General features: G+C 36.6%; 3 protein-coding genes and 1 long non-coding RNA gene across 4 annotated transcripts; 3 read left to right on the forward strand and 1 right to left on the reverse strand.

Annotated features, from left to right (window-relative positions):
• Positions 1 to 331: 331 nt before the first annotated feature.
• On the forward strand, positions 332 to 3,635 carry LOC126594953 (ACT domain-containing protein ACR4-like). The gene is made up of 8 exons (XM_050261242.1): positions 332 to 880; positions 1,179 to 1,251; positions 1,355 to 1,400; positions 1,484 to 1,598; positions 1,698 to 1,765; positions 1,846 to 2,436; positions 2,545 to 2,649; positions 2,954 to 3,635. The coding sequence occupies exons 1-8, from the start codon at positions 877 to 879 to the stop codon at positions 3,293 to 3,295; spliced, it is 1,344 nt and encodes a 447-aa protein (XP_050117199.1). The 5' UTR covers positions 332 to 876; the 3' UTR covers positions 3,296 to 3,635.
• Positions 3,636 to 10,953: 7,318 nt separating this feature from the next.
• LOC126594945 (uncharacterized) lies at positions 10,954 to 14,961 on the forward strand. The gene is made up of 5 exons (XM_050261224.1): positions 10,954 to 11,135; positions 11,901 to 13,454; positions 13,930 to 14,043; positions 14,287 to 14,436; positions 14,548 to 14,961. The coding sequence occupies exons 2-5, from the start codon at positions 11,907 to 11,909 to the stop codon at positions 14,692 to 14,694; spliced, it is 1,959 nt and encodes a 652-aa protein (XP_050117181.1). The 5' UTR covers positions 10,954 to 11,135; positions 11,901 to 11,906; the 3' UTR covers positions 14,695 to 14,961.
• A 346-nt stretch (positions 14,962 to 15,307) lies between these two features.
• On the reverse strand, positions 15,308 to 17,915 carry LOC126594947 (cytochrome P450 CYP749A22-like). The gene is made up of 5 exons (XM_050261237.1): positions 17,508 to 17,915; positions 17,172 to 17,395; positions 16,632 to 16,864; positions 16,007 to 16,388; positions 15,308 to 15,905 (listed from the first exon to the last, which is right to left on the reverse strand). Exons 1-5 carry the CDS (start codon positions 17,800 to 17,802, stop codon positions 15,477 to 15,479), a joined length of 1,563 nt encoding a protein of 520 aa, XP_050117194.1. The 5' UTR covers positions 17,803 to 17,915; the 3' UTR covers positions 15,308 to 15,476.
• Positions 17,916 to 19,779: 1,864 nt separating this feature from the next.
• On the forward strand, positions 19,780 to 21,610 carry LOC126594967 (uncharacterized). The gene is made up of 3 exons (XR_007613486.1): positions 19,780 to 19,894; positions 20,663 to 20,740; positions 21,470 to 21,610. It is a non-coding gene; the product is annotated as an uncharacterized LOC126594967 (long non-coding RNA).
• Positions 21,611 to 22,234: the final 624 nt, after the last annotated feature.

Below are 22,234 nucleotides of genomic sequence, written 5' to 3' on the forward strand. Positions count from 1 at the left end.
TAATTCGTGGGCACCAGCTAAAAAGAAAGTTACAAAAACTTGGCGAAAGAGATTGACCAAAACGGTGCGTTTGGCAAAATTTACCCGCGTTCTGAGGCGACAGGGACAAACCGTTAGTAAAAGTCGAAAGACCAGACAGTGGTCCAACGTTGACTGCGACCCAATTGGTTCAGTTGGTCCGCTCCACAAACCTCGGAGTTGGAGTCCATGATGATTTTTTGACCTTTCTACCGTTTGCCGGTCCTCAAATCAACCACCCCCCTGCGCATTTTAACACGGTAACACGTCATCAGCCGCGCAAAGTTGGAGGTCGTTGCTAAAGTGCGCGGGTGTAGTTGGTTCATTGGATTCAAAGAGTCAGAGCCCCCGCGATCAAGCCATCCCCCAACTCTGCATTTTTCGAAAACTTCCTTTTGAAGTCCCCCTTTTTAGAGAGAGAGAGTGAATTTCGTAAGCCACAGAGATTAGAGAGAGAGAGAGAGAGATTACAGAGAGGTTAGAGAGAGAGAAAGAGGAGGGAAAGCTGTGTGAGTGTGTTGAGTGGTACTTTTTGGAGTTGCAGGTTTTTGGAGTATTGTGTCGTGGGCTGTCTGGTTCCGGGGAGTGTTTAAATGGGTTGGTTTTTAAATTTCTGAATTATTATAGTTTATTTGTTTCCTTAGCGAGAGAGGTCAAGAACAGGAAATCCTAAGATTCTAAGATCTTCTTTCTGTATACATATATATACACACATATAACCTCCACTTCTCCTCCCTCTCTCCTCCCCCCTCTCTCTCTCTAGCCTTTGTTCTTCCTCTGTCTTGAGACAACCGAGAAGAAAGGAACAAGCTTTTTGGTGTTGGAGATCAGGAGATTACCAATTCTCAGCAAATCGACATGGGTATGTGCTGTTTTTAACGTTTTGGTTCTCGCGCGTTCCGTTCTTTGATTTTTGTTGTCTGCCAGCTTCCGGGTTGCTTCGTGGTTTTTATTTTCCAGTGTTGGGGCGATGGTTTTCTGAGAACTTTCTAATTTAATTAAATTTCTCTTATATTTCCTGGAATTTACTAGTATCTTCCCCCGATTGGTTACAATGGTTCTGTTCATCTCTCCGATTGGTTTTTTTTTTTTTTTTTTAAATTCTGTCTAACCTTTGTGTCTAATTTTATTTTTGATTATTTTTGGGTGGCTTTCTGCAGAAGTTAACATGAGCTTTTCACATGACATGGACGATGAGTACGAGAAACTCATCCGGAGAATGAACCCACCAAGGTATATACCAAACATACCTTAAATTCCTCAAAAGTTACTGCAATTATTTACCCTAACCCGTCTTGAGATTTACGCCTCTTCATCCGATGTTGTTTTGTCTCAGGGTTGTAATCGATAACGAAGCCTGCAAGAATGCAACGGTGATAAGGGTATGTCCTTGTTGTTATGTGTCTTTTTTGGTGTTCTTATTGGTACGGAAGTTTTGGTGCTTAATCTGTTACTGTGGTTGCAGGTGGATAGTGCAAACAAACATGGAATACTTCTGGAAGTTGTACAAGTACTTACTGATCTCGACCTTATCGTGATGAAAGCGTACATATCTTCGGATGGTGGCTGGTTCATGGATGGTAAAAGTCCTTTTATTACAGACTTTGTTAGTGTTGTGAAAATCCTGTCCCTTTTTGCTCGATTTAGAAACTGATTCTGTGATTTGGCCTTGAAATCAGTTTTTAATGTCACTGATCAAGATGGAAACAAGGTTACAGATGAAGAGGTTTTGGAGTATATTCATAAGGTAATTTGTGTTGATATTTGTTTCCGCTGTTTCTGCAGCGACTGATGTGAAAAGATACTAATTTCTCGCTTGATTTTCAGTCTCTTGGTCCGGAGGCATGCTTTGCATCTTCGATTAGATCTGTTGGTGTGAAACAATCAATGGACAGTACCGTAATTGAGCTCACTGGAAGTGACAGACCGGGATTACTCTCCGAAGTGAGCGCTGTCCTAACCAATCTCAAGTGCAACGTAGTGAGCGCGGAAGTCTGGACGCACAACACTAGGGCTGCATCCGTGATGCGCGTCACCGATGAGGAGACGGGATTGGCAATTACCGACTCTCAGAGGTTAGCTAGGATTAAGGAATTACTATGCAATGTGCTAAAGGGCAGCAACAAAGCCAGAGGAGCAAGGACTGTTGTCTCTCACGCTGTTACGCACACTGATAGGAGGCTTCACCAAATGATGTTTGCAGATAGGGATTACGAACGAGTTGATGATGATGTCTTGGATGACAAGCAAAGACCGGATGTGAGTGTTGTTAATTTGCTTGACAAAGACTACTCAGTGGTCACTATTCGGAGCAAAGACAGGCCAAAGCTTCTCTTCGACACAGTTTGCACTTTGACAGACATGCAATATGTGGTTTTTCATGCTAGTATTGATGCTGAGGGTCCGGAAGCTTATCAGGTTTGCGAGTTTTGCTTTTTCAACTTGAATATGATCGTGTTTTTGGGACGTGCAGTGAGACTATCCTTAAGTAACTTGCCTAATTACTTTTTTTGGATTCGTGTGTAGGAATACTATATCAGACACGTAGATGGATCCCCAGTGAAATCAGATGCAGAGAGACAAAGAGTGATACAATGCCTCGAAGCGGCTATTGAGAGAAGAGTATCTGAGGTTAGTTGGACTATGTTCTTGCAAATTTTTTGCTTGTCTCAAGTCTCTTTGGCTTCAAAGTACACATTTGAGATTATTAATATCTCCAATTCATGAGGAGGAGTGAGAAATTTTGATTTTCCTATGTTGTAACCTAGTCATTGTCATCGTATAATTTCGAGTCAAATTGTAGTTTTAAATCCATGGATGTCGACCCTTTTGTCTCATTATGTTCCATTGCACTCCTCTGTTTGATTCTGTCTCCTTTTTCTTGAGAGACTCCATTGAATTATGGACAACTAATCTGTGTTTCTTCCTTGTTCAGGACTTGAAGCTAGAACTCTGCACTACTGACAGAGTAGGGCTGCTATCTGATGTCACTCGGATCTTTCGAGAGAACAGCCTCACCGTAACAAGAGCAGAAGTTGCAACGAAAGCAGGCAAAGCTGTGAATACATTTTATGTTCGCGATGCATCAGGCTATCCGGTTGACTCCAAGACCATAGAGTCCATCCGGCAAGCAATCGGGCAGACCATACTCAAAGTAAAAGGCAACACTGAAGACACAAAACCTGGTTCTGAGGAATCTCCAACAAGGTTCCTCTTTGGCGGTCTCTTCAAGTCCAGATCTTTCGTCAACTTCAAGCTGATCAGATCGTATTCTTGAGACATCGGTCAGATCTTGTACATAAGAACCCGTCTTAGTCGAAAACTTCACCAAACTAGACCATTTTAGTGGTTTAATTATTCACTTGAGTTTAGGAAAACAAAAGCAGCCATTATTGAAGGAAAAGCCATAGAAGTGTGAAGTGCTTGCATATATCTCCCCTTTTCAGCTTCTGCTTTTAGCCTTCATTTGTTACTGTGATCCAACCTTGGGTTGGATCATGAAAGCAAGGAAGGATCGTCTGGTTTGTGTAATGTTCAGAGAAAGTCAGTTCTAGGGTTTTAAGCTTTGTACATAATATTTCTCTATTCAAAGTTTATGGTAGCTTTTTTATTTATCATCAACTTCCATTTTATTGAGTTTTTTTTTCTTTTTTTATACTACCGCTAATCTAAACTACTCTAACTATGAAGAGAGAATTTTGAGTTTTAATGCAATCGGACGGTTACATTGCTGCCAAAAAATTGTCTTTATTCACATCAGCTAAATTTTCTCTGGTTGGTGGCAAAGTTTTCATTCAAAGTTTGGTTTTGAGGGTACCAAACATTGACCTACAAACTCCCACTTGGGCAGGGGAGAATTTTGTATCTTATGGTAGCTTTTATACTTACCATCAACTTCTAATTTATTGGGTTTTGTTTTTATAATATCGTCAATCTAAATTACTCTAATCAATGAAAAGAGAATTTTAAATTTTGATGCAAAGGGACGGATACACTAGCGTAAGAAACTGTTATTGACGTCAGCTACATTTTCTCTGGTTGGTGACAAAAGTTTTCATTCAAAGTTTGGTTTTGAGGGTGCCAAACAAACATTGACCTCTGAATTCCCAATTGGATAGGAGTTTCCCAACTTAGTTTATGCATTCAATCATTATCAGATGAAGACAGAAACTCATTCAAACTTACGGGATTTGAATCTTTGGTGGTAAAACTTTCCAGACAATTCCAAGAATTTGGGGTGGAATTGAAACAATTAGGTTGGGACTTTCTTCACGTCTGCATTAGGCATTGGTTTGAACCCATTTTTTGGTTGGAACTTGGAATTTTCGCAGTCCAATTTTTTTAACATTCCCTCTTGACCAAATGCTGAGCTGAGGAAGAAGGAAGGATGTGATGAAAGCACAAAGCATCCCCCCCAAAAAAAGCCAAAATATATGGAAAAAGGAAAAAAAGGAGGAGGAAATGCACCATCTTTTGAAGTTTTGTAGGCTACTTTCTAAAGCTAATTTAAAAAATATTGTATAATTTTGGTCGTTGTCTTTGGAAAAAGAATCTGACGATTGATGATACGATATACGATGAATGATCACGATCACAAATTCTAGGATCCCTAGAAAAAGGATTGGATCAAGGATCCATTTCCGTTGTCATTGTGATAGGAGCCAACATTATTGGCTGGTGCGCAGTAATCATGCAGGGTGCAGCCACTTGGCTGATCAAGGAGAAATCCAGGTCTGACAAGTAATCTTGTTGACCAAAAAAAGATGGATAAGTAAAATGCAAAAGTAGTAGGATATTGGAATTGGAGCGAGAGGAAGATTTTTTATAAATTCTCTATCATTTTATTATTTTTGGTAAAATTTCTACTAATATTATAAAATATTATGATAAAAACATGAAGTAATAAAGAGTTCATGAAAAGTTTTATTTTGAAAGAATCTCCTTAATACTTCTCTTGGTATTTTATTAAGAAATGATGTATATAGTTGTGTTTGATTGTGGCCAATTTGTTTTTGTTGACTGCCTTTGGTTGTCATTGTCAATCTAATTCATGGTATGATGTAAGGTACTGCGCATTTACTTGATTGATTTTGGTTATATAATACAAAATGTGAAAATGAGACAATACTAGAAATTATAATTTTATTTTGGAACACAATTGACTTGCATTGTATAAATAGTATATCTGGTTTTAGTAAGCTAGTTTTTAGTGAAAAAAAATTATATCCACAAGCTCTTAACAATTAGTATAAGAGTCTAGTTTGACCATGCAACTCGACCCAAACTACATGAAGGGAGCGGCTTGTATACTGGATTAAGAGAGTTGATATTATGTGCGACTGAACATATTAGCGAGTCACAAAATGATCATCACTGAACTAGTGTTGATAGAGTAAACTAACGAGATAAGCCTTTTTTCGAGAGCAATTTCTACCTACGAGCTCTTAATTAAATCATATTTTGAGCTATGATTTGGATGAATTTGGGATCATGGGAAAGTAAATACACTTGCTTTCCAAAATATGCACACGATATGGAAGTCAGAACAAAGCATACAAGTATTAAGTGCCATGCTGCATTCTGCAGCACAGCACAGCACAGCAATTATTCGAATTTCCTCTCTATGCTATATATGCTCCCCATATTTAATTGACCAATGCGCTTCTCTGTTTCTTCAAGTCTAACACTCCCCTCCATTTCCATTTTCTTTATATGTTTTTAACTCTGATATATTTCACATGTATACATCCGTCCTGCAAGACAAAGAAACACCAATTTTCAAAGAAACAGATGCCCTACTGCTTCTTCTGTCTTATGCTTGGACCGGTCAACAGGCTACTCCCCTAACATGTCGACTTTGTTTGCAAGTTGTTATCTCCCTTTAAAAAATATCAGTATCCACGTTGATTAAACCGGTACGATTTTTTTATGCACTGAGTTTGAATTACTCTTTGATTAGTTTATATATATTACAGTAAAATAATTGTCGTGTAAAAAAAAAAGCAGATTTTTTATGACAGAAAAAGACCATAAACCCTAGGTTAATTTGATCAGCTAGGTTGGCATGACGATCATTGTAAAATTATGACCATAAAAAACTAGATAAAATATGAATTTAACAGTGATTGCTTGAACCACAAATCGATGGTGAAATTCATCTGCAAACCTTGAGATATTATTTTAAATATTTTGTTAAAATAAAAATTAATAAAAACCCAGATCACACTACCCAATATGTTTTAATATTCATTACAGTATCATGTGCCTCTGAAATTTCTGTCACTGAAAACCATGGGCTTTTGAAGATGTGCAGTTATTCCTCCTCACATGACAGAAAGTGGGCATTGCATGATCTGGGCAAATTCCAAGTTTTCTTAGAACCAAAGCAACCAAGCAAAACCTGCCGTCACATGAATGCCCCAGTCTCGTTTCATATTTTATTACGTGCAGCATTCAACAATGCAGCAACTTTGGTGCTAATTCTGCACAACTGCACATGATGTCCCATTCTCTAGCATTATTTAGCGGATTTGGATCCCATCATGATTCAAATTGTGGAGATTCTAGAGATCCTCACATCTTAATCATTCATCGTACATTGTGCGGTAAAAATAATTTGAATTTTATTATTTAAAATAAAACACAAATAGTAACTAACGAAAACTAGTCGCACGATATATGATGAATGGTTAGAATGTAAGGATCTCTAGAATCCTCATAAAGAAGATCCGAAGAGGATCCTCATCCATATTTAGCTACTAGTTGTGGGCCCTCACTGGAAATTAGATGGACAAATCCTCGTCCGCCAAACGGCACAAACCCCTAGTTTTTTATGTTTAAGGGTTCAAAAAGAGATGGAAGAGTGGCTCACTACTAATCAACACCATCGATACTATCTATTTCTACACCGGTTAGTGATGAATTTCGTTCAAGTCCAAACACTTATATGAATACAACTAATAGATAGAGACCCATTTGAGCTCAATCAACGCGTCCCAAGTAGCACGTTAAAGATTTCAGAGAAACAGATCAACAATTCACTACTAATCAACGCTTTCATCGTCCCTAACCTGTATTAAACACTTAATAGCACACATGTAGAGTTTAGTCACAAAATTCTTCTTTATATATAGCAGTGACTATTCGTTATGTAAAAATAGTACTCCCTTACTTTTTTAGAGTCAAGTTTTCATGCAGGATTCTTACATTCTTTAATATCTTTTCTATTTTCTAAAGTTCAATGCCTTTGTCCATAATTATTGAGTCTACCGACATTTAGTCTCCATTATATTATAACAGATTAGCTCATTATTCATGAATGACAATTGTTGAACATAAAAAAAGTCCCCCGTAGCTGGTTAACGATAACCTTATAAGATGTGGCATGATTCATACCTAAATTAAATAATGCTTACGATCTCTTTCGAAGTTTTATATAGGGAGATCCAAATGACTTAGAAATAGAGGCAAGTAAAACACAATGGGGGATACTGCTGGTCCAGAGTTTCCTGGCTTCCAAACTTGTGCTCACAAAGATGACAACAATGTGTTCAGAAGGCATTTGAGCCGGCTGCAACGACGAGCTCCATGTCCTCTACAGCTGAACCCTAATAAAAATGCCTCTTCTGGTTGCAGTGGTATGCAAAACTCCGCGGCGAGCAGTTCAAATTCTTCTTCTTCTTCTTCGTTGAGTTCGTTCTATCAGAGCAAAGATCCCATTCCCCTACTTTCTCCTCTGGTGTTGTTGCCTTGATTGGTGCCAGAAAAAATTGCTGAATTTTAGAAGGTTTATGTACTTTGGCAAAATGTTATCTCCTATATACGAGGCTTTGTAAATTTGAGTACATTTTATATCTACGGTAATGTGGGAACGATTTCACCATTCACATATGAGAATGCAATGTGTTGGGAAAAGCGAAGCATAACAAATCAGACTTCTAGGAATTTTGTTGTTAACTTGTTGATGCGTGTTAAATTAACTAAATTGTGATCTAAAGAAAAATATTTGTAGCTTATTAATTAAGAGTATTTTTTTTGTTTGCGATTAGAGTGTTGGTTTCAAGCCACGCCCTCTCTAAATATCGATTTTACAAAGAGAAAATTTAAGTTGTGATTAAGAAATCAAAATATAGTTAGGGAAATTTTATTGGAACCCATTCAACCTCTTTCTACACCTAATACAAAAAATATTTTCTTAAAATTCCTAATTCACCCTTTGATTAAAGCTGAAAAAAAGAAAGAAATAAAACCAAAATCTCTTTCCACACCTAGTGGTTCTCTTCCACCTCAAACCCCATGAAAGATTCACCGGCAATTCTCCATGGCAACTTCAAGTCAAATTCTTTTAGCGTCACAACCGCCTTATATGGCACACCATTTAGTTTCCACAAGTTTTGACTTCGAACTGTCCATACAAGATAAATAATCCCTCTTCGGCTCAACGCCTTCCTCGTCGACGACTCCGCCATCCCTTCTCAGCCATAGACATTTGTGGTTCTCTGCATTATCAAGCAATGTGCTTTGGCTTCTTGCTCTTGATCTTCACGTCTCCGACTGTTTGAATGAGTTGCGGCAAACGTAGCTTCAAGTAGTTGAACGGTAGCAAAAGCACCACACTAATGCCAAACGCCCTGACATGGAAGTTGCAAGAAGGAGCTCCTTCTCGGCCAAGGACTACCACGACACACCACCTGTGCAAGTTTCAATTGAAGTGTTCCTAGGCATGTTTTTCGACGAAGGGAGGGGCGGCTGCCACTCCTCGCCCTCACGTAGCTTTGACTATGCTTGTAGGCCTTCGATGCCGGCGTTATGATTGAAGAACGTGAGAAATAGAGGAGGGAGAGGGACAAATGAGGAGGGATATAATACGAAAGAGGAGGTGGTTAAGAGACGCCGGCGACAAGAGATTCATGCCGGCATCAATGAAGAAGATGCCGAAAAGTGGTGGGCATATATATGGGTTCATGTTCTTTTAATTTATTTGTACGTTATTATATGTGTGTTCATGTTCTTTTAATTTATTTTTACTTTCTAAATAATATCGGGGCAAAATGAAGAATTTAATGGTAAAAATATTTAAGTTGAGTTTAAGAATAAGATAGTTGGGTTTAAATAAAATTTCCCAATATAGTTCATGTGGAAATTCGAGAAGCACTATTGTTATATGAATTTGCAATTTGAAAACACAAAAATATAATATATGCAAATAGGCCCAACTCTATAGAGTGCTGTAACTTATAAGCCCAATATTGTTGCAATAGGTGCTTCGAGGACTCAAATTTATTGGTCCCTGTCGACATCGTAACAATATTCATGAGCATTGAGCACACTGTGTCATATTTTAACCGTCAAATACAGTATTGAGTGAATAATTAATTTTTTTATTTATTTTTTGAAAATCAACGGCAGAGTTTTATTCAAAAAGCAGAAGGCCGAAGAGAGAAACACGTAAGGTACCGTTTGGTGCGCAGACGGGACGGAACAAGACTGGACGGGACAGAACATGACAGGACGGAACAGGACGGAACAGATGATATAAATATTAAAAAAGATAAGGAGAAATTTGTCGTAAAATGTTATAAATTTGTGTTCCAGGGGGAAGAGGTGGAACAAAAAATCAGCCAAATTTGGTCCCATAGGACAACCCGTTCCACAGTTTTTAGGCGCACCAAACGTGGGATGGAACGGCTCGTTCCGTTCCGTCCCGTTCCTCCCACGTACCAAACGGTACCTAAGGGTGCGTTTGGTACGCAGACGGGACGAGACGGGACGGGACGGGACGGAACGAAGGTGTAATTTTTGAAAAAGACATGGGGTATATTTGTCTTAAAATGGTAAAACATTGTGTTCCACAGACGTGGAACAAACCCATTCCAGTGGGAGGAGGTGGAACGCAAAAACATCCAAAATCTGTCCCGTGGAACAGCCTGTTCCACCCATTTTTGGCGCACCAAACGCTGGACGGAACGCCTCGTCCCGTTCCGTCTTGTCCCGTCCCACGTACCAAACGCACCCTAAAGGCACCACTTACACAAAAGAGAGACCCTCCTCAAGCAAAAGATCAACTTAGAGATCAGAAACCAATAACGAAAACATTACAAATAAATGATGTGCGCACAAGACGGTATGCTGCTTCATTAGCTACCATAATACTACCTTCCCACAATTCTAACTTTTAGATCTTCACACTTTAACGAAAACATTACTTTTAGGGATGGTTTGGTATTGCTGTGCTTTGTAAAAAAACTGTTTCTGCTATGCTGTGAGAATAAACTCATTTTTGCTACTTCAAGTTTTTAGCTTTTTTTTATACCCACATTTTATAAAAACATTTCAGTACCAAACCAGTACCTAATATGATCTAAATTGGGTTACAACTTCTGATATGGTCTAAATTGTGTTACCAATCTAAGGGTTGGGTCTTCTTGCATTGGTATTTATCAAATCTAAGCCTTTGATCTCACTACTCACTAGGATATACCACAAAAGGCATCCACACCGCAGTCAAAAGTCAAACCTACAACCCCCCGGATGCTAAAATTTACCGTTAAGGTTGTAGAAAATCACAGACCAATCATCTTATTGCTTACGACTCGTCAACTACAAATTGTGATGTGGGTTCGTCCGTGACGCTCAATACCTCACGGCTAACGTAAATTAACAACAGTCGGCACATCTTTCACGAAAAGGATGCGGCATGATCCTTTTCTTAAATGTAGAAATCATTTTAAAATTTAAAATTTAAAATTAAATATAAATAGTAATTAATAAAAAGTAACCGCACAAGATATTATGAATGATCACGACGCTAAAAAAAGATCAGGCGATTATTTCAATGTGTTAATTTAATTTATGAACTATTTTTTTAATTTAATTATTTTCCATTGCGGTTTCGACTTTTCTACTTTTTGGTGAATTACGTTTGGTGCCAAAACGTTTTTGGGTCCCAATTTTCAAAACCCTCTCCAAATATTGACCTCGCCAATCCTCGTTAATCTTCCTCTGGAAGCTCTCTCTCTCTCTCTCTCTCTCTCTCTCTCTCTCTCTCTCTCAACATCGCTGCCTGCTGGCTTCGTCTACGAAGAGCTAGGGTGTCCCCCTTTTCTTTTCCTTGAAAGGTAAGGTTTGATCTTCTGTATATTTTGTGAAGTTTTCATTTTTCGAGTATGATTCTTTCAATTCATCTGTTTTGGTTGTGTTTACTGGTGGATTGATCGGTTTCTGCTAATGGGTTTTATTCAATTATGGTTATCCGAGTGTTTTTAATTCAAGTTAGGGTTAAATCGGTACCCAATTCTCTTCGGCTGTCTTTAAGCTATTGAAATTTGATTTCTTAAGTTAGGGTTTCTAGTAATTGTCGCTGGAATTTAATTTGGGTGGTGTTGCTTTGATTGGGTGTACGAGAATCCATTGATATTCGTCACCTGTAATATATTGGGTTTGGCTGAATATCAACTTTAACAGGTTTTTTGGTGAGGAATTTATGTATTTCGAAACTACGGATTTAGCATGTGTATGGGTTAAAGACTCATGTTTGTTATTGTGACCCAATTTCGTTATAATTACAGACACAAACACGAACACATGCTAGAAGTAATATGTAGGGTATGCCAATAATGATATCTATATACTCTATATCAATACAGACATGCGAACTTAAACTATAAGATTATTACGGTTGTGCATTAGGATTTTTCCATTTCGTGTTATGCTTTTGCAGTTCAGGTTCATTTACAGACGTGTATGAGTTGATGTGTGTGTGTGTGTGTGTATTTTGGATTTGGTGTTCAATGTTTGACTTTATTGTCTCTAGAGGCTGAAATATCTGTGGTGAGAACTCAACTTTCTGTCATGTTTATTGATAATGCATTAATTTGATGCAGAACTAGATGAGAAGGAGAGGGCCATCAAGAGAATTTTCTGAACTCAGAAGTTGTTCTGGGAAGAAAACTGTAGAAAGTTGTAAGGCTAAAAGGGATGCTGATAAATTTGTGTTCATTGATCTTGAGTGTGAAGATCTCATCGACATCGATTATCTGGAATCTTTGCAGGCAAAGTCACGAGGTTCCAGTACATTGAGAAAAGACAGAGAATTTAAGTCTAGTAGTTTCATATATATAGATGATGATGAAGATAATTTTGCAAGTCCTGTAATCACTGTTGAGGATGTTGGGGACCTCGATAGTGATGCCACTTCAAGCAAAAGTTCTTTTCTTGGTTCTAGGAAGAGTTCTGTAACCTCAGATGGTGATGAATGTCGGGGTGTCCAGGAAAAGGTTTCTCCAGTAAAGGGGTCAAAGTGCAAGCAAACCCACTCTGGTGGAGCTCCTAGCGGGAATTGTTATGGTTTCGGTTTTGAGTCTGAGAGTTGTTCGTCTGATAGTGATTATTCTGATTGCGAGCTGATAGAAGGTTCTTATGGGAAGCTTCATCAACATTGGGAAGAAGTTTCCCAAAAGAGAAAACATGTTGTTCATAATGGCCAGTCTGGTTCAGATGGTCAATTTAGTGGATCTGGATCTCATAGTGAAACCCATGCTAATGCTGAAGTAGAGAATAGGGCAGCACCTGGAGATGTCCCTGTTTGTTCAAGTTCTAAAAGTGGAAATCATGAAAAGGAAAACCTTCCAAACTTTATGGGTACTCATGATGGCAACGCTGAGGGTAGTTCTTTGGATCCCCAAATGGATGGTCCTTTTGTTGAATCCAATCGGAACGCCGCTAAAGAAGATCCTCTTATTTATGAGTGGCAGAGTTTCCAAACTGATGGCATGGCCGGTTTATGGAATGAAGGAGAACAAAGTCATGAAGAGCATCCTTTGTCGTCAGAACTAGGCGGTAAATGGTCTAAATATCCAGGGACTTGTTTTATGGGTAATGGGCAAAAATTTAGGGGTGAAACCAATGATGATCAAAGAAAAGCTACTGTTTCGAATAAGGAAGAATCTTTTGGCAAGAACCAACTTTCTGATGAAATGCCTAGTGACCACGATAGAGTTGAACTAAGGGGCAAGGATGGTGAATTTCATGATGCTCCTTCTAGTTATGAGGAAAAAGACAATGCAGTTTCTGGTCAACAATTTGATGAAACGCTGATGGATAGTGGGCATGCTCCTTCCGAAGACAAACTTGGCGCTCATAAAAAAACTTATTGCCAGGATAAAGCTAGTGCTAACTTTGAGGAAGTATCTTTGGGCAACACCTCATTTCAGGGAACTAGTAATCAGGGGGGATTTGATTCAGCAAGAGGGAAAGAATCATGTGATTTGAGGGATCAGTTACCTGCTGAGGATGGCTATGTGAGTCCTGTTCGAAGAGATACAGCCATTGTTGGAAGTGATTTAATCACTGATCGAGAAAAGCACAAGGAGACTGCTGAATACAAGCGAGCAATAGAAGAAGAAATGGAATCCAGGAAGCGAGTCTTACAAATTCAGGTTTTCAACATGTGTACATTACCTTTTTTTGTTTTACATTTTTAGCAAAGTAAATGTTATATTTATTTATTGTGGTCTACGGTAGGCACATTGGGATTATAGGCTACACAACAAGAGTCATCATGATCCCTTCTTCACTACTTGGCTTTTGTGCTATTTATTTTATATTTATGGAGTTCATAGTATGATTTGTTACAGGATTTTTGACAAGTTCTGATCAATAATTTAAAATATGTCATATGCAGTATATTTATACATGCTCATTAATCTCAGTTTGGTGCCCTATCTTTTATTTGTTTATACCCTGTGTCAAAAATTCTGTATCTTTTTTTTAATAGTCCATGCATACACTTCTGTAACTTCTAGTATTTGTTCATTTCAATAGCTTGGTTTGGTAGAAGTTGAACTTGAAAGGTGTTCTGTAGCTTGTAGGTGACCACTTGACCTGACATCAAGCTAATGTTAATTTTTTCAGGCAGAAGAGGCACAAAGATTACGGAAAAGGAGAAAGGCAGAAAGCATGCGTTTATTGGATATGCAGAGAAGGCAAAAGCAACGTGTGGCAGAAGTAAGAGAGACGCAAAAGAAGGTCTGTATTTCAGATATTCAATATTTATCGCATCTTACTTTTTACTCTGAATGTTGCTTCTCGTCCTCTCTTGACTCCCCCCCTTCCTCTCCCCTCCCCTACAACAGTTCTCTACTTATTTACTTTCAAGTTTAAAGGACGATCTGTCTGGTTTTAAGATCAAGTTCAATTGATTGTATATCACTGACTTGTTTATTTTTTATTTTTTATTTATATCACTGACTTGTTAAGTGTCATATTTAGGATGAAGAAAATTTAAATTTGAAAGACCAACTTCGTGCTGAAGTAAGGAAGGAGCTTAAAAGATTGGAATTGACATGCATAGATATGGCTTCTTTGCTTCGTGGCTTAGGAATACAAGTGGGGGCTGATTTCCGTCCTTTGCCCAATGAGGTAAGTTAAAATAAGTTACTGAAGATGATTTAGGTTCCTTTGTAGTTTATGGTTGGATGGGTTCAAATTTGATGAACACTATCTTAATGGAAATGGAAATGGAAATTTCAGGTGCACGCAGCGTATAAACGGGCATTGCTGAAATTTCACCCAGACCGGGCATCAAGAAGTGACATACGCGAGCAAGTTGAAGCCGAGGAGAAGTTTAAGCTTATATCACGCATGAAGGAAAAACTTCTACCGACTTCATGTTACTGAATACATAGTTGTAAATTTTCTTCAAAATTGATAAATTTTCCAATGGCAAACAGATTAGGGTATTTTTGGCTAATGTCATTTTTTTTTCAACCTGAATTTAGCAGGTAACGAAGATCTATATTGTAAATCAGTTGTAGTTTCTTGTAGGTGGCCAGAGAAACTGTTGTTTCAAATGTGGAAATACAAGTACCTCTGCTTTTGTAATGCCATTTGGCCCTGATGTTTTTCTGGGCAAGAAATTATACTACCTCTGCTTTCTTTGGCCAACCTACGTGAATATTGACAAGACTGTAGATTTTCACTCTTTTTAATCTCTCAGACACCCCCTTTTGTCTCTGACTTCTGAGGACTGCGGGGGCGTGTGATTTTCCAATCATTCTTCTATGCCTGGATTGAATAAACCAGTTTTTCTGCATGTCTTCGATATTTGTTATGGCTGATATTATGGTCAGGGTCAGGCTTTTTTTATTTTTTATTTTTTTGGTCTTCCTCTTTATAGCAATTTTTCATCGATCATCACATGTATAGAAGTTAGTTGTTCCACTTGATGAGCTTGAAAGTTGAAAGCCAACCCATTACTTGATAGAAACGAATGATCATCGGAAAAAGGGTATTTGAAGACAAATTAAAGTTGTTATTGATAGGAAGAACTGTAATCATCACACAAGAACAACTGAAAAAGAAAGAACTATATGTTGGGTCCTATCCACAACTAGAGGAAGAATTTTAGCCCATTACATTAAGTGCTAGATTTATTCGCAGTTCTGGTCTTCAGAGCTCATTCATACTGGGTGTAGGATCACTTGAACTCCATGTTGCGGGCGAACTGTCAGAAACTGAATGGGAGAGTGCACATAACCCGGGGAAAGAGTGAAACTGTAGCGTTGCAGAATCATCGACAAAGCAATCTTTGCTTCAATGATTGCGAAGTTCATGCCCACACAAGTTCGAGGTCCCATTCCAAAGGGCATGAATGCGACTGCGTTGTTGTTAGTAGCTTTCGCAACCCCTTCTGAGAATCTCTCCGGTTTGAAAAGTTGCACGTCTTTTCCCCAATATTTAGGTTCATGGTGAAGTGCCAGATTTGAGACGTGCAACTCAACATCAGCGGGAACAACGACCTGTCCTAGTCTAACTTCCTTTAGAGATTCCCTAGTAAGGGACACAACAGGAGGATATAACCTTAGAGACTCATTGATGATCATACCCATCTGCATGCATCAATATAAAAATCAAAGTTAGATAACGCATCGATCGAGAAGCACTTAAATTTTTAAAGTGCTTAGTAAGCCCTTAGGATTGATCTTCTTACCGTTTTTAGTTTGTTGAGGCCATCTGAGTTTGGAGTTTCATCTTTACCAAACAATTCTAGCACCTCCTTTCTAGCTTCCTCTTGCCAATCTGTATGAAGAGCCAGAAGAAAGACGGTCCAAGCAAGCAAAGAGTTAGTGGTTTCTTGTCCAGCGAAGTAAAACGTCTTGCACTCATCGACTAAATCGTCCACTGAAATCCGCTGCTTCTCGTGGGCATCATGATGAGCCTTTAAAAGTATTCCAAGATAATCACTTCCAAAACCGTCTGCTTCTCCAGTCATTGCCGTCTTTTCTCTTTTCCGAACAATCTCTGTTATGGTGTCGCGTATTCCCTTCTCGAGCTTGTCTGATTTTATCTCATCACTGGTTTTATAGAACATACTGCAAGTTTGAATCACACACTAATTAGACATACGAAGTGACAATGACACATAATTGACACACCTAGTTACATAGAGTTAATTTATTAATGTAAAACGCACATCGTAAGAGTTCTTTAATATTCAGGTGGCCTTGTTCTTTACTCTTATTTTACAAAATGAATGTTACATAATGATCAGTTAAAAAAATTCTACAGTTAAAAATTCTACAGATAAAAAGGACATCGTATTGGTAAGAAAGTACCTGATGCCAGGGAGCCTGAGTTTGAAAGTGTTTCTGAATATTAAGGAGGTTAACTCCCTCAACATTTCAAAAATGTCCTTTCCTTCAAGGAAGCTGCTGCCAAATGCTGTCCTAGAAATCACTTCTGAGGTGAAAAACCTAAATTCTTCATTCACCTCAATCTCCTTGCCTTCATAAGTTTTCCACCTTTTTACCATTGTCTCAGAACTCTTTATCATTTCAGGAATCATATTCTACAGTAATAATATCAACATGCAATTAGATAATTTACGTTTAAACGTATCAATTTTCTATTTTTTTTGGTCGAGAACGTATGATTTTCTTAGAAACAATTGAAACAAACACTACTATAGTATCCATTGCAAAAAGTTAGTTACTTTTAAGGAAAACTAACGAAAAGAGCTTAAAAACTTTGAGTTTTAATCAAAATGACAAAAATGTGTTATAAGTGAATAGCATTAGGAATGACTTTTTAGAATAAAAATGTGATTTTTCATTAAAATGAACAGTGCCGGAAGTGTTTCGTTAAAACTCTCTTACTTTTAAGCTCTCTCCATGGAAGGCATGATGCGCCAACTTTCTTAGTTTCACCCACTTTTCACCTTCTGCCATCGAAATGCTGTCTCCTAATAGCTTTTTGATATAGCCTTGGGACCTTTGTTTCCGATAGTTTCTATCTTTGTTGTTTAGTACCTCTTTGCACAACTCGGGTTCCGCAATGATCATCTGTGGTTGAACACCATACCACTGAAGAAAATTCTTCCCTGTTGCAACAAAATGACCAAACTTAATTATATATTTGAACAAAGAAATATATACATATATATGTATATGTATATGTATATACTCATGCACAGTTAATGAAGAGTTTGTTACCATAGATCTTGCTCCATGCATGAATATGAGGTTGTACTGCAGAGAATATGTCATGGGTTAAACTTCTAGGCCTGCCCATTGTTTCCCTTTTCATGCTCCATATTTCTTTGGTGTTTCCATGGATAAATTTGTAAGAAGGGCCATGGACTCCCTGGGCAGCCATCCGATTCTGTATGCGATTTGGAGTCCACCATAGTTTCTGAAAGTTTTTTATGAGAGCTAAAAGAATTACTAGGAACAGACACAGAAAGCTTGAAGTAGTAATTAGAGGCATTTCGAATCCCAACCAACTCATTCTCCCTTTTTTTTTTCCTTTTGGTATATAAGTTAGAACACACCTCTCGACCGCTCTCAATAGTTTTGATTTTCTGCCTCCCCTCTCACTAACTGAATAACAGAGCTGGAATGGATGATAGAAAATGTACAACATACATTCCTTTATATAGGGTGCTTAACAACACAAAAGCCTTGCATTAAGTCATGACATGGACGAAGAAAATCAAACAAGGCTGCGCAGGACAAATTAAACGTACCAGCTGACGAGAAATTTTTCATTGTGATCGAAACACTGATTGTACATCACGTGTTTTTATAAGTAGTGGAAAATTGTAATTTTTAATTTATTAACTTTTTAACACACATATCCTACTATTTGTATAGCGACACGTGATGTACCATCTTGTGTTCCGGTCACATTGAAAAATCTTTCCCAGTTGACAGCTGAACATTCAATGATTTTACTATATTTTAGCCCATCCAAGTTGCAACGTTATATTCTATTTTGTGAATTTATCTCACATTACACCTCCATTACATTGTTCGTCAGTTTCATGTAAGATTTTGCAATGTGTTTGAGTTTGTCACATCATTTTATCTGTTTTATATTAAATAAGAAATAGAATTATACATGTATTAGGAGATAAATAATATAATTATTTATATCAAAATTGATTGGAAATAGAACTCTGATGGAGTAGTTTAAGCCACTCACATTATGGGATGATGGCTGTCAACAGTTGGATATATATTGGAATGTTGAATTCTTCAAGTAAGTTTTACTGATAGAAAGTTCTATATACGATTCTGATATTAATTATAGTTACTTATATTTAATTGATTTAGATCCTTAATTGAAAGGGATCTTTTGATATAGGTGCCTCAGTTTTGAATTTTCTAAATCAAACATCCATGCCTTTTAGTGATTTGATTAAACTTTTATTGTCATAATTTTGGTGCTATATGCACATTATATTGTAACAAATTTCCTATAATCTAGCCTTTTATTACATTCTCCTCCATTAGAGATAGTTGTAAAAAAAAAAAGTTGGTTAGATTCAATTTATTTTCACAATAATGCTACAATTTAGCAATAATTATCTACGATTTAAGATATTTTCTTTCCAAAATAGTTTAAAAATATTTTTAAATCCCCCAAAATCAAACGTACCAAAATAAGTTTTTCTTTTAGTACGTTAAGAGAAAATAGGATTGTGAATAATATAAACGTACTAATACACAATGTGTACAAAATAAAACGTACCAAAATAAAAATAATGTACCAATATTAACAATAAGTATCAAATCAAACGTACCAAAATTCCAAATAAACGTACCAATTAATGATTTTTTTAAATTCAAACGTACTCGCATATAATATATATGTAATGTATCGTACCTAATAATACTTCGTCAACAACTATACTTAAAAAAACAGCAAAAAAAAAAAATCACAAAAAAATTGAAAAAATTACACGGAGCTTTTATGTTGATCACCAACTATTTGAAAAAGAAAAAACCATTTGGAAAAAGAAATAATATTAAATGTTTGCATAACCAAAAAAAAAAAAAAAAAAAAAAACTGTGATCGAAAAAACATATTTGGAAGAAGAGAACATATAGTTTAATTACTAATATCTTCACTAAATAAGGAAAAGTGCATCATGCAGATAAAAAGGATAAATAACATTTTAATTTAAAAAAATAGAGGTGACTATTGATCAAAACACTTTAATCAAATTTAAAAAAAATTAAAATATTTAATTTAAATGATATAGAAAAATTGTTGGAAATTCTAATTTTTCCTAATTGAAAATACTTACATGTGGTATGAGTAAAAAGCTGAAAGGGTGCGGTTTGGCAATTACTTTGACTTGAAGAATAAAAAGCTGAAAGGGTGCGGTGTGTCAATTACTTTGACTTGAAGAATAAAAAGCTGAAAGGATTCTTTAGGGTATAAAACATGACTTTTCTTCCGTCGTCCTGGGTATAATGATGAACTTGTTCTCTTCAATTCTTACATGGCGGCTGTTCAAATTTTCTTTCTTGATCTTGATATTTGATGTTGATCATCTCAATTTTATCAACCTATTTTTCGTCTTAAATAAAAGGTATGGACCTTATTTAGTTATCTGCCATTTCGATCATTATTTCATCAAAATTCTACAATCTTATCTAATTAAATCGGATAAAGTTTACCTTTTGTTTAAAATTATTACTGTAATCGTTTATTTTTTGAGTTCGTTTTCGATTATGGCTATAGTTGTGAATTTTGTCTGAATTATATTAGAATTCATTAGAAAATGTGTCTGCACTTTGCTGTGGGCGTTGAATATATTAGTCGCAACAAGCTTACAAGCATGAATTGTTTCCACAAAGCAACTAAAAAGACGTTGTAGTACCTAAGAACCAATGAAGTTAAACTTTGCTTGCTATATATGGATATGCAGGCCATAAGAAACATTCATTTGTAGATCGTATTGTGTCATCAAAATCATAGTTTTAAGTAATGAGCCTACTACATAGAGGAAAACACACAGAAAAAGGAAATTAGAAAAGTAGAAGGCATAATACTTGAGCATTTGGTTGGAATAGTAAGTTTTTGAAAAAATTGCTAAACCGTCTTACAAATTCAATGTTAAACGTTATAATGTAACCTAAGACAAAGATAAAGTATTTAGTTTATTTATAAATCAAAACGAAGTGTTGTTATAATCTGCAAGAACTATGAATCATTTCCATATAAAGATACTCAAACTTGACGTCAAGGAAGTTTTAATAAAGAACATAATCTCTAAGTGGAGAATTAATTGTAGCAATTATCTCTTCCTATTTTACTCACGGTTGGATTTGTCCTCCTCTTCCTTGTTTTGTCAAAGATAAATTGCATTCAAAGAGGGCAAAGCCCAGGGAGATGCAAAGAGCAATAAAAATCCGCGGTAACAATGTTTTTCGAGGTATACAAGGATTTAGTTTCAAAGATATGGTCATTTGCTTATTGGGTCATTTTATATACCTAGCTACGAAGGGGGTATTATAACAATTTTTTTCTGTATATTAATTTGATTAAAGTGTCTTATGTATATATAGTAATTTGTTAAAGTACCTCTTAGTTAGATAAGAAAGAGGTATATAAGGACTTTAGTTTTGTACCGTTAGATAACATATATTTTTCTAGACTACCTGTTACGTATATTGATTTTTTGTTTGATAAAAGTACTAAACATATGAGAAGTATATCCTTTCTTATAAGACTAGTTTTCTAATAGTACTCCTCTTCGAAAGTAGGTAAGAGGTTTTATGTTTGATATTCGCCAAAGACGAATTCGAACCAAATTACTATGATTAGTGCATTGTTGTGATGTTTAGTCCATTCATTTATACCACCTTGACTTCCCTGTGACCACTGACCACATGAATAATCTGTGTAATCCGTCCTTAGTAATTGAGGATTTTTCAATTCATAAATAATTGCCACAACTTCTACTTCAGCTTTCTCTCAGAGTAAATCTGTATGAAGGGCCTTGATTCCCTGCAAAGCTATCAGCTTCTGTATGCGAGTCGGAGTCCGCCATAGCTTGTGAAAGATCTTGATGAGAGCTAAAACAAGGAACAGACACAGAGCCTGAAAGGATGATCACTAGGCCTTCCAAAGTACTCATTTTCGTATCGTTTTCTCTCTGCAGGCAATGTTACTGAACCTGTAGGAAATGAGAGCTTTTAGAATTCCACCGTCATGTTAAGGTTGCTGCTCATGTTGAAGTGTCGCATATTCTACTCCATGAATTTATAATTATTAATGAATTTGGATGCATATGGATTTTTAATTTTCAAGTCACCATCTAACTTGTAGATATCAATTGTAAATTGTAAATTTTTATTACGTTCCCTAGGAAAACTTTGGAAGAGACTCTAAGAAAAGACTTATAGCGTGTTTACTAACCCGTAATCGGAATGAGAATAAGGAATCCGATTCCGATTACGGATTATACCTGTGTTTACTAAAATTGGGAGGAATCAAAAGTGCGTGGGGCCCACACAAAAAATGGAATCCAATTCCTGAAATTGGAGGATTTGGATTCCCAACATATACAAGGTATTTGGATTCCGGATTGCCCAAGCAATTGGAATGATAATTTTTTTCCCTTTATGCCCTCACTTACTTTCATTATTTCCAAGATTATCCTTTTAACCCTAGACTTATTTTCCCCTCGTTGCATGTGCTACTAGCTCATTAAGCATAATTCTATGTTCATTCACATTAAGCACAACTTCATACATATGCCGAAGAGAAAAAACTACAACTTGAGCAAGAAAATTTAGATATTAAAGTCAATACTTAAATTTATAAAAAAAAATAAACAAAATCATTTTAGCATGTCTGTGAAATAAAAAAGCAATTTAATTTTTTCTTACTATTATATACTATATCAAATTTTATTACAAAAAAG

Source organism: Malus sylvestris, chromosome 13 (assembly GCF_916048215.2).
Source record: "Malus sylvestris chromosome 13, drMalSylv7.2, whole genome shotgun sequence".
Classification (NCBI taxonomy): domain Eukaryota; kingdom Viridiplantae; phylum Streptophyta; class Magnoliopsida; order Rosales; family Rosaceae; genus Malus; species Malus sylvestris.